The sequence below is a fragment of the Eurosta solidaginis genome, chromosome 5, assembly GCF_040869045.1.
Source record: "Eurosta solidaginis isolate ZX-2024a chromosome 5, ASM4086904v1, whole genome shotgun sequence".
NCBI lineage: Eukaryota > Metazoa > Arthropoda > Insecta > Diptera > Tephritidae > Eurosta > Eurosta solidaginis.
The window spans coordinates 255,241,907-255,255,025 of record NC_090323.1 but is presented as its reverse complement, the minus strand read 5'-3'; the positions used below and the strand labels follow the sequence as shown (position 1 = coordinate 255,255,025).

The window sequence follows — 13,119 nt, the reverse complement described above, 5'->3', positions numbered from 1 at the left end:
TGTACGGTAAATAAATTTTCGCCGAGAAGTTTTTCATAGACAAACCACTGCCGACTTAAACTTTGGTATGATAGGCGAGCGTACACCACGGCAGCCGCCATCTAGACATTCCCTTAGCCCAACCTAAAATATAAGATTGATCACTGACACTACTTCTGCAATGCAATTCAAAGAGCAAAAGTATCCTTTAGTCTTAGTCTTAGGTCAAATCCCATCTCAAGTTGATCCTTAGTAATAGAAATCCTTTCTCCATGCATGGTGAATGATGATCAGCAATCAATTTGACAGAAAATTTCGGTAATCCGTAAAATAAACCCTATCCTTTAAATTCATACACAACACAAAATAGTAATTCAACTCAATAAAATTTATTTTTGTATTGTTTTAGCTATACCAGCGCTTGCATTAAATTTCTTACGCTTAGCTGACATATGCTTTTGATGATTTTTCGCACTAAATTTCTGTTCTCGTTTGTCTTCATCACCGTCTGTGATTTGTTTGGAAACTTGCAATTGCAATTTCTCCATAAGAGACATTTTTGAAGGATCTCTACTTATCCAATTTGCTTTACTCTTTGCCTGCTCTTTACGCATTAATTGTGAGCGTTTATCCTGTTCAAGCTTCTTGCGTAATTCCTGCAAAGCCAATGTATACGGTTTGGCATATTCAGTCTCAATATCAGACTTTAATGTAATTTCATTCGTCAACATTTTCCCGACCTCTCCGAGGAGCCGCTGTAAGATAGCATATTAATAAAAAATTATTAAGTGTTAAATTTTTTTAAATACTAACTTACGTTAAACTGTTGTAGCTCCTCTTGTGTTAACATTGTTATCGCTGTTCCTACGCTACCTGCACGTGCTGTACGTCCAATACGATGTATATAGGTTATAACGTGGCGTGGGAGTTCATACGAGATGACGACATCCACATCGGGTATATCAATGCCACGCGCAAGCGCATCAGAGCATACAAGGCTGTAAGAATTTATAGTTTTTGCTTTATGTTTGTCGTTAATTTTCGTCGTATATCATGTATGATATGTACAACAGGAGAAGGATCAAACGGTGTCAAAACTGATCTTACGGCTGAAAAGGTCTATATCACAGCAATTATTGACTTCCACGTACAGAACGTAATGGGCACTTCTGTGAAGGAATGAAATCAGGGCTTATGGAGTAGTAGGGACGTTACAGTCTACATGGTCCAAAAATTAAAAAGGAAGGCTGGGATGTTCGCAAAGCACCAGCGCAACAATTAGTCTCACTCTTGCAGTATCCTCTAACTCGGATGCTGCAGGACAGTATAGTGGCAGACTGTCTTAAAGGCATTAGGATCCTACTTGTTACAAACGGATATACGAAGCTGTCGAGCGTCCCTGGTGTTCATAGAGTATCTCAATGGTTCCCATTGTTGGTTCTCCGGGCGTGGAAATATTTATGAAAATGAACTGATCGTCAAGTTCAAAGGTTACAATTGGATAGGGCTCTGTTCGACATTTCTGGGCGATCTCTCGATTAAAATCGAAGAATATCATACTAGCTGTGCATCAACTGGGATGACTTTGGGGATGGGAGAGGATCAAGGTTCTTCCTCAATATAAAAAAACCTGCAGTTACGAGTCCTTATCCCATTGTTGGTTCTCCGGGCGTGGAAATATTTATGGAAATGAACTTGACGATCACCGAAGGTTACAAATTGGATAGGGCTCTGTTCGATATTTCTGGGCGATCTCTCGATTAAAATCGAGGAATATCGTACTAGCTGTGGATCAACTGGGATGACTTTGAGGATGGGAAAGGACCCAGGTTCTTCCTAAAACTAAAAAAACCTGCAGTTACGAGTCCTTATCCGTTATTAGAGATCACTTTGCTGTTGCACCGCTTCGGCTGTGGGGTATAAAAACAAGCTAATTCTGCAGAAGAGGAGTCGAATGTTGTTGTAGCGGTACTGATACACCCCGAAGGTTTTGGGGGTTGTTATCGATGTTGATGTTGCTTTGCTGGGTATAGATCCGGTACGTTCCGGTAACGAGCTCCATAAAGGTACTATTCTGACCATATCGGGAACCATTTAATATGACCACAAGCTCCTCATAGTACTTGGGTGTGGGGAGGGAGGGGTGGTTTAATGACGGTTGGTAACTGACGGTTTAATGTGGCCATATAAATCGTTCCCGAGATGGTCGGGCTAGCACCTTAATGGTGCTGTGTTACCGGAGCGTGCCGGTTCTGTATCCGGCAAAGGACCATCACAACGATAACACTCCCCAAAGCCTTCGGGGAGCAACCTTTTCGCTACAACAACAACAAAAACAACCACATTGAACCTTCCAGACCATCCCTGCCCCACCCCTAGTTCCACAGGGAACTTTAGACCACCATTATATTCACGTTTGTTACAGGATACTCCTCCGGTTGTGCGGCTGCCGTGGTTTGGTGATCCTCCAATGTCCTGGGTTCAAGTCACGGGCAAAGCAACATCATAAGCTTAGCACAAGTTTTTCAAGTGGGGGGTTGTCCCTCGCCAGTGGTTTGGCATACACTTCGAATGTATTTCTGCCATGAAAAGCTTCTCAGCGAAAATTGTCTGCTTTGCAGATGTCGTTCAGAGTCCTAATAGGCCCAGTCCGGCCAATTTCCAGAGAAAAATTAAAGAGCACGACGCCAATTGGAAAAGATACTCGGTCTAAATCTGCTCGGATGTAAATCGCACCAAGTATTTACTTTTATTGTTTTTTATATATAAGATTCTCACACAGTTCCGATTAATGGTGCCTTTTAACGGAACGTATACAGTTTCGAAATAAATCTTGCTCACGTCCTTTGGGAATTTCGAGTACAATTTGAACTTACTTACCCCTGTATAAGACCACGTGCGAATTGACTTAAGATATTAGCTCGTGCCTTCGGACTCATGGAAGCACTCAGATCGCTGACGGCATAATGACTATCAAATAATTGATTTAAAACAAACGACAATCTATAAGAGAAAGGTTTATCATTTTAATTATGATTGTTAAGATTTTAAAGTTGGTTTAGTTAACTTACCGCTTCGACGAATCAGCGCTATTTGTGAAGCATAAGAATTTTTTCCATTCATTTTCACAGATCAAAGCGAATAATGTTAAAGGTTTAATACGATTTTCTGTGATACAATAGCGTTCGGTAAGTTCAGCTGGCGTTGTATATTTCCCAATGAATTCACCTCTATTTAGCTCAGCATTTTGCATTTCATTGCTAGCCAACTTCGCTTGCAATTCGGTAAGATTAGCAAGCACTGAAGTGAATAATTTCGGTTGAAATAATCTCAAGTTTTGTAACTTCTCTGGATCTTGCGAGAGCGTTGCTGAGAACAGTAGTTTATGAGGTTGTGTTAAACAACTCGCCTCCAATTCACGATAACAAAGTGATGCTGTACGTCCGGAAAACAATTGATCTGACTTTGCACGTACATGTTCATCCATATGATAAAGCCAATTTTGAAAAACTGCATCCATTATACGATCCGCTTCATCGATAACAAGAAAACGTAAAGATTTTAGGCAAAAACCTTTCGTACTATGCAAATGATCAACCAAACGTCCCGGCGTTGTAACAACAATATCAACTTTAGAATAAATTTGTCCTTTATAACATTCAACAAGTTTTTCTTGTTCTTGTGCGAGTGTAAACTTTTTCGAGAGTAGACAAACAGTTAAATCAGTTTCTTGACACAACTTTTTGAATACTTTAAAAACTTGCCATGCTAATTCAGTCACTGGCAGCACGACCAGTGCACGTATTTTGCGCACAACACGATTGGCCAGCAACTGTACAACGGGTATGGCAAAGGCTAACGTTTTTCCACTTCCCGTTGGTGCCGAAACGCATATGTCACGTGGACGGAATGGTGGCGGTTTGGTGTGCACCTCCAGCAGCCATGGTATGACTGCAGTTTGCACCGGGAATAAGCGTTTAACCTTTAATTCTTTAAGTGCGTGCCGTATATGTGGTGACAAATAGGTTATATTTTTTATAGCTGCTTCGTCCGGAGTGTCATCCTTTGGTGGAACTATAGTTGTGGATATTATAGTTGGATGTGCTAACCATGCGGGTAACACCATATTTACAGCCACCGGTTTGCTAACATTTACATCTTCACCTAGCACATGAAAGTCGTCTGGGTCAATACTGAGCGTGTCGTCTTCCGCAATGGGATCAACAGCGTTATCAAAATATGCGCCCTGGGCATCTTTTGGAGTTTTGCTGTCAGTATTCGACAAACAAGATTCTCTACTTTCGGGCAAACATTTTATAAGATTCTCTGCATTTAGTTGTTGCACGATACTTTTCTTCCTCTTACGTTCCTCGACCTTTTGCAGTATTTTTTGTAGAATTGCATCCTCGTTTTTATTGGATTGGTCAATTTTTTCTTCCGTGTAACTGTTTTTTCGTAAATAAGTGAATTATTTTTTGTATTAATTTTATGTTAAACTCACCGATTTATTATAAATAACTCCATTTTGCTAAACGAATCAGAAATCCACACGCACAGAAATGAAATAATTGTAAATTTTTCCAAGTAGCGCAACTAACAGCTGATCGGTAAAAATTCGCACATTCACACGCACAGTTCTCGACTCAGTTTCAAAAAAAAATTTAGATTATTTAATTCAAATTTTAAAGTGAGATAATCCTTACAAATTTATGTATACAGAATATATATAGCGTTGTTATTAAAACAATAGTTTTATTTATATTAAAGCTTTTATAATTTTTTTTTTTAACTTTGAAAAATCTCCGAACACCTTTCATTCATTATATGGCATTCGACTGCCTAGTCCACTGCCTTCCACTCTATGCGCAACATAACCTCTACTTAAGCTGCCAAACTATATGTGACGAATTTAGGAGATACCACTTATTTGAAACTTACTACTAACCTACTAACGTTCGATTCGCTAAACTGTTGAATAAATAACTCCAATATTCAATAATGCAAAATGGCCTTTATTATACTACTTTGAGAGTACTTCACAATAACTCTTAACAACCAGTAGCGTGCTTAAATCAAACTGTATACTGACTACTCCGCTTGTGCTGCTTCATTCGCATACCCCTACTAAGCTCTAGTAATTTCTCGAATTTCATGCTTGGTTACCAGCCATAGACACGTATATTTGTAGTGTGTAACCATATGCATGTGTATATGTGAGTACTACTTCGGCTGAATATTATATGTGTTTGTGCGTATCTCTCCGTTGCCTTGAATGTATGTGAGTAAATTATGATTGATTTGATGTACACAAGAGTGGCAGCTTACTTTATTGTTGTTGTGCCTTTATTTACTTAATATCAGATTAGTGATGTGAGTATCACTTAGTGATGATAATATTCGTCACAATATATACTATTTCTAATTGCTGTTTTTATGTACGCTCTTATTTGAAATCCTATAAATAAAGTTTTGGTTGTAAAGATGAAGATTCGGGCTATTAGCGAGCTTTGGGCAATTTTGGTCGTAGATCTTTTTTTAGCCATATTTTATTAAATTAATTTGTTAAAAATAAACAAATGTGAGCACACAAAGATATCTGTTGCCATCATCCGGTGGCAAAAGTCCTGAGCCAGATAAATAATTTTGCATGTAATTGCAACAACAACAATTTGATAAATCCAGATAGAAGTCTGGTTCAATTTGTGAGCCGGTTAATTTGTTAATTACTTCTTTTTAGTTTGGCAACGCCGCCTTTCATAAGCCTACTTTTTCAAAAACAGATGTCGCTGCTTAGCCTTTCGCCGTATGAGTTAAATGAAAAACAGCGGCGACATCTGTCTATCACATTTCACGTATGCGAAAATTTCACGACATCTGCTTCTCAAGTCTCTCAATGATCCAGAGCATTCCCGTGAGAATTGAGCGCGAGCCGGAGCTGTAAAACTCACTGGATGACGGCGTATTTGTATTATGGAACTATTGTGAATATTTGCACTGCATTACCGGCAGTTGCTATTATACGCCAGATGGCAGCTAAGAGACTTTTATATTTGTTGCGCAAGATGCGCACGAGTCCGGCTCGTTTTACTAATTTTCTATTCTGCGTCATAAGGTCAACCCACCTACCAAGTTCCATCGCTTTATCCGTCTTTGGTACCGTACTTTTTCGGTTTTTCGAAATTTTCGATATCGAACAAGTGGGCGTGTTTACAGTCCGATTTCGTTCATTTTAAATAGCGATCTGAGATGAGTGCCCAGGAACTTACATACCAAATTTCATTAAGATACATCAAAATTTACGCTAGTTATCGTGTTTACGGAGAGACGGACAGACGGACGGACATAGCTAAATGAATTTCTTTTTTCGCCCAGATCATTTTGATATATAGAAGTCTTTATCTAACTCAACTAGTTTATGCCGTTACGGGATACCGATATACGAACAAAATTAATATACTCTGTGAGCTCTGCTCAGCTGAGTATACAAATTTGTATAAAACCTAATATGATGAACATTTTCTTACCAAAATAAAACAACCTAAAAACTTAAGATTGGCCAAAAGGATTGGACTACTAGAGAGGATATACATGTACATTATAACAATAAATTTACATTGGACAAACACCAACAAATTTTAATGGAAGATTAATAATGAACAATTGTCGGCGCTGGGACCTTTGAAACACTACAAACAAAATCAAAAGATGCGAAGTCTGAGATAGGGATTGTCCTTCTGAAGCCAACCGCTGTAAAATATAGAAGTATACTACAGTTGCGACTATCTCGGGAACGAATTGTCACGTCCACGTTGGATCTTCTACACCATCAATTTCGGAGGTCCCTACAATGTCTAACGAAAGAAGTAAAGGTATGTTGTTCTATTTAGAAAGAGGAGCCGTACTATCTATGTTGAAGTAGCAACAATAAAAAAAAAGAGTTTGGCACTCGCTGTTGTAAGTCATTTCCCGGGGCTTAGATCCTGAGACTCCGGGTACCACTTTAATATAATACCTGACAATCTCGGGACTGACTTGATATGACCATTTTGCTCCACGGTCTGGGGCATATGGGATTCAAGGGGTTGATAAGCGCAATACAAAACTTTATAGCTTCAGAGCTTAAGCAAGGTAATTGTCAATCAACATACGCGAAAGGAATCCTGTTACAAATCTGAACGTATCATACACATTTTTAGCAGGCGATGCTCGGTGACCACAAGCTCCTCCTGTGGTTTCCGAGATTGTCGGGCTAGTACCTTAATGGTGCTTGTTACCGGAAGGTACCGGATCTACACACTCCAAAATCTTCGGGGAGTGTCTTTATCGTTAATACAAAAACAACCTGGTCAGAATAACTAGAATGGGAGCTCCCAGGAAGCGCTGTCTTGTTGTTGTTGAAGACACTCCCCGAAGGCTTTTAGGAGTATTAATGGTCCTTTGCCGGGTAAAGATCCGGTTTGTTCACCGTAGTAGCTGAAACCTTCATCTATACACACTAAACCCAAAAAATATTCCATGTACGTCCCTTATGTAGTGTGTTCTCGTACAAACGAAAACGATGTTGACACTTCATAAGACCCGTCCACTCACCGCAAGGCAGGGTGAAGTACTGCTACAACAACAATGACACCATGTTACCGCGATATATATCAAAGTTGAACTTTTCGACATTTCACTCATTTACGCCTGACCTGGCATTCTACCTACGGCACGTGTTCAAGGGACAACCCATTAGGATATGCAGACATCTATCTTGGATATTTCCTCCTGTGAGTTGATTACGTCTTGATCGAGAAATTTACACATTGTCCCCGCTGGATAGCTAAGTAGCAAGTGACTGGATGTCTCCATCTCAAAGTGCTTCTTAAAGCAAACAGAACATCGGTAGACACTAAAAGCTCCGCTGAGCGCCTAGCTCTGAGTCTGAAGACGCCGACACATGGAAAGAGGTAGTGTTATCTCCGCCCTTGCTTTGCTATCTTGAGGCCTAGAAGTAGAGGGCAAGTTGTAAGCGGAATTCCAAAGGCCGTAGTGCCAGGCACGTTGGATAAGTCTTACATACTTCGCTACGACCAGAAAATACTCTAGCAAGTTAATTGGCTGTCTTCCATTCAAAAACCGGGAAATAAAATCGATTAACTCGTAATGGGTCGCATGAATGTGCCTACAGTTCCCAATACCGCGAACGAATTGGATCATCTTCTAATGACACCTTAGATACACATGCGCTGCGTTGCGAAGAGAAACTGTGAAGGTCGTTGTGTGTTAGGGAGCCAACTGCAAAATCGACAGTCATATCAGTCTATTTTCAATAGATCTAGGAATTCCCGCAGTGGACTCTAGTATTAAGGTCCCCCTTCGACGGAAAAAAATTGTACTCGTCCTTAGTTATAGCACGACAGGACGATTGATGATTATCTTTTGCAAGATGCCAACGGGAAGTATCGAAACAAAGTTTAGGATGAGCGAGCTTTATGCTGGGATAAGTTATGCGTGCAGACAAACGGGAAAATATTTTTCACGTTGTTGAGAATTAATATATATTTCGGGTTCCCAAGAGCACGTAGGGATGTTTTGTACTGCCCGTTACGCTGTTTTGAACCCGATCTTCGAGTTTTCCGCAATTGTTTTTGGTTTTTTTTCAATTCGAAGGCTTAGCTCTTTTTGAGGTAATTTTGGAATATTTTACTCGTACTTCTGCAAGTAAGAGGCTTTTGTTTTTGAAAATAACGGATTATATGGTTCCGATTTAACGGTTGTTTGCATCACTAGCATCCACTACTTAACTACGCTTTGACAAAGTCGTCGAAAACGGAAGATGCAAATTATGAATAATCACACAGAAAACTTAGAATACATCACAATGTCAAGGCGTTAATCATTGTTCACAAATATAATCCCGCCCACTTTCTAAATCTAATGCAGATTTGAGCTCAACAAATGAATGCACGTGTTTCTGTGTAGTCCCTATGTCACTGTAGTTTTAAAAAACTAGATAGGTATGTATGCTGTGATATCGCCCACAAAGTCTTGGAATATTGCATAGCGAGTCAGATATATCCGCTGTAATGCATTTCTCAATAGATAAGGCAAGCCATCGCGCAAATATACGGGCACATTAACACAAGTACGACATTTAGCGTCACCCCCACAGAGGTTAAAGAAACCGTTTAAAAGGCCAAGCCCTCCAAGTCAATAGGCCCAGACAGTATAGCCATGGTGATGCTTAAACGCGTTGGCGATGAGGTAGTAGGCTACCTGCCGCACGTTTTCAATTTGTCGTTGAAATCCAGACAACGAAGATGAGTTAAATCATACTCTTACCTGCAAGACACATGCCTTCTAAATTTTATCTAAAGTACAATGCCGCAACAAAACCCCCAGCGGGTTAGGGGGTTAGAATATACCCGCGGTAGGTATGCCTGTCGTAAGAGGCGACTAAAATACCAAATAGATTCAAGGGGCTGTGTAGCGCAACCCTTTCAGTTGCCAGCGCAATATATACATACATAGCTTCTACAAACCCAATTAACAACCTCATCTATCCGTGGCGAATCCTGTTACATTAACAACCGAGGTTCTTGCGAGCCCGAACTCCTCTTGGATCTAGGGGGTGGGAGGGCGGTATGGTCTAGAAGGTCGCATGTGGTCATAAAAAATCGTTCCCGAGATGGTCGGGTTTGGTACCGGATCTGCATCCGGCGAAGGACCATCAACATCGATAACACTTCTCAAGACCTTTGGGGGGTGTCCTTATGGCTACAACAACAACAACAACAAAACCCTCAAGTCGCTTGCCGGCCGTACTTTGGAAAAGGAAAAAGAAACGCTGCTTACAACTTACAAATCAATTGACCGACCGCTGATATAAAAAAAAAAATGAAGGCTGCAGACCTGCCAAAATACTACCCTCAGAACTGCCACCTTATGCCTTCTTATGACCCCTGAACACTTACATAGTGGGACCAAAGATCTCAATATAAATGATAATAAGCATATTGACAACTGATTTATCTAGTCCGGTCCCCCAGAGGGATAAGGAAACATATCCGTAATCAGTGCGTTGAGATCCGGCACCTGCCAACTCAGCCAGTGAACCCCAATATCAATGTCGATCGATGGATGCAGAAGAGCAAAGAAATAAGTCATTCTAAAAAAACTTCGTTTGGAAATTTCCCACAACCGCAAATTTATTTTGCGGTTTTGTTATAAAATCAGATCAAAAACGCTTAAGGGGATTCCCTTTATCTGTTTCAAGAGTGATATGTAAATATACAAATGTCACATTACGTACATATGTACATGGGGGTAACATATGTGAATTTCACCGTAAAATAAATATTTATACACAGATATGAATATGTTTAACAAGTTTTCACTACAACTCGAAAACACAAAAGAACACATAAAATAACTAAATAATTAAGTTTCTATAAATGCGTCATCAATAGTTTGTCTAAAATGAGGTAAAATACATCCCAGCAGAAAAGAGAAGGAGTGAGCAGCACCACTTACCGAAGCTGTTCTCCAGTAGCTGGATGTCCTAACCATCTAGATTCGTTGGAAAAATTTTGTTTTTTGCTGCTGCATATTATCTTCTCCAGCGACCGGTTAAGTTAATGGCACTTATCCAAGCCCTTTTTCTACTGAGCAGAGCTCACAGAGTATATTAATTTTCTTCGCATAACGGTAATCCGTAACGGCATAAACTAATCGAGATAGATATAGACTTCTTTCTATATATCAAAATGATCTCGACAAAAAAAGAAATTCATTTAGCCATGTCTGTCCGTCCGTCGTCCGTCTGTCCGTAAACACGATAACTTGAGTAAATTTTGAGGTATCTTAATGAAATTTGGTATGTAAGTTCCTGGGCGCTCATCTCAGATCGCTATTTAAAATTAACGAAATCTGACTGTAGCCACGCCTACTTTTTCGATATCGAAAATTTCGAAAAACTTAAAAAGTGCGATAATTCATTACCAAAGACGGCTAAAGCGATGAAACTTGGTATGACGCAAAAAAGAAAATTAGTAAAATTTTGGATAACGGGCGTGGCACCGCCCACTTTTAAAAGAAGGTAATTTAAAAGTTTTGCAACCTGTAATTTGGCGGTCGTTGAAGCTATCATGATGAAATTTGGCAGGAACGTTACTCATATTACTATATTTGTGCTAAATAAAAATTAGCAAAATCGGATAACGAACACACCCACTTAAAAAAAAAAATAAATTAAAGGTCAAATTTTTACAAAAAATTGAATATCTTTACGGTATATAAGTAAATTATGTCAACATTCAACTCCAATAATGATAAGGTGCAACAAAATACCAAAATAAAAGAAAATTTCAAAATGGGCGTGGCTCTGCCCTTTTTCATTTAATTTGTCTAGAATACTTTTAATGCCATAAGTCGAACAAAAATTTACAAATCCTTGTGAAATTTAATAAGGGCATAGATTCTATGACGGTAACTGTTTATGTGAAAATGGGCGAAATCGGTTGAAGCTACGCCCAGTTTTTATACACAGTCGACGGTCTGTCCTTCCGCTCGGCCGTTAACACGATAACTTGGGAAAAAATCCATATATCTTTACTAAACTTAGTTCACGTACTTATTTGAACTCACTTTATCTTGGTATAAAAAATGGCGGAAATCCGACTATGACCACGTCCACTTTTTCGATATCGAGAATTACGAAAAATTAAAAAAATGTCACAATTCTATACCAAGTACGAAAAAATGGATGAAACATGGTAATTGGATTGGTTTATTGACGAATCATGGCAGGAATACTGTTCGTGGTATTACACATCGTTGGCTTAATGTGGAAATGTGTCACTTTTTTTGAAAAATTGTATTTTAGTGCAGTTTTAAAACTGAATTCAAAATACAACGATCACACAAAAAAAAAAAAATTTTAATTTTTAATTTTTGCATGCTGTGGGCAATGATGTCTAAATGTGCTAAGTCGTCACCTGTTCAAAAAAATGTGCTAAGTCAACCAGTCAATAATATCAATCTGAATTACTAGTCATTTCTTTGTGCGCGCATTTTATTTACTTATTTAATTCACTCAGTCTAAAAGTACATGCTTAGTTGTTGTTGTTGTATTAACGATAAAGACACTCCCCGAAGGCTTTGAGCCGATGTTGATGGTCCTTTGCCGGATATAAATCCGGTACGTTCCGGTAACAAAGCACTATTAAGGTACTAGCCCGACCATATCGGGAACGATTTATATGACCACATTAAACCTTTCAGGCTATCTCGCCCTCCCCACCCCCTAGCTCCATGAGGAACTTGGGTCGCCGGAGCCTCGGCTGTCAATGAAACATGATTCGCCACGGGTAGGTGAGGTTGACAATTGGATTGGAGAAGCTATATATTGCGCTGGCAACCCCTTGAGAGGGTTGCGAACACAACTCCTTGAAATTGGATTCACCCAATTGAGACATGCCTTTGGTGTTTGATAAATGCTTTGCGCTGACTTTTATCTACTTAAATTCTTACATGTCGATAACTACATGCTTTCCTACAGACTAGTTAAATAAATAAAATAGAAAACAATTCAAACTTAAACTTATATAAACTGTTATTAAAGTTAATAACACTACTGAATCTATTTGCTATGTAGATGTATAGTCCTAGTTATAGGTTCATTCATAGCATAATTCTTTTTATGAGTTATTTCGATAAATAACACAGGCCGACAAAATTCAACCATTATTCAGACCCAGAAAACAGACTATATATTTGCAAATCTGGCCTTGCAAAAGTGCAAAAAAACACCGTTTTTGCCCATATTTGAGGTTATGTAGCCTTGCAGATGTTTCCTTTCACCGAAATAAAGGATGGCATCTTTGAATACAAGTCTTATTCTTTCAAATGGCGTTGAGTTTGCTCAAATATCATTTTCTTTCGCTGATGTATCGCATTTTCGAAAATATATAGTCCGGTTCGTGGGTCTGAGATGCTGTCGGCCTGTGTAATCTATTATGCCGAAGATCACGCAGTGGAATATATGGAATGAACAAATTAGATAAATCAGAGCAATTCGTGCTAAAGTTTATTACATTATAAGCAAGCATGAGTTAGATAAAAATTCTTCTGGCATGCAAAGCCTGAAGTCCAAGCAAT

The 13,119-nt window shown here is 39.1% G+C and overlaps 1 protein-coding gene across 1 annotated transcript; it reads right to left on the bottom strand.

Moving 5' to 3' along the window:
- Positions 1–352: 352 nt before the first annotated feature.
- On the bottom strand, positions 353–4,699 carry Dbp73D (putative ATP-dependent RNA helicase Dbp73D). The gene is made up of 5 exons (XM_067786324.1): positions 4,481–4,699; positions 3,051–4,424; positions 2,860–2,982; positions 797–977; positions 353–734 (listed from the first exon to the last, which is right to left on the bottom strand). The coding sequence occupies exons 1-5, from the start codon at positions 4,501–4,503 to the stop codon at positions 369–371; spliced, it is 2,067 nt and encodes a 688-aa protein (XP_067642425.1). The 5' UTR covers positions 4,504–4,699; the 3' UTR covers positions 353–368.
- Positions 4,700–13,119: the final 8,420 nt, after the last annotated feature.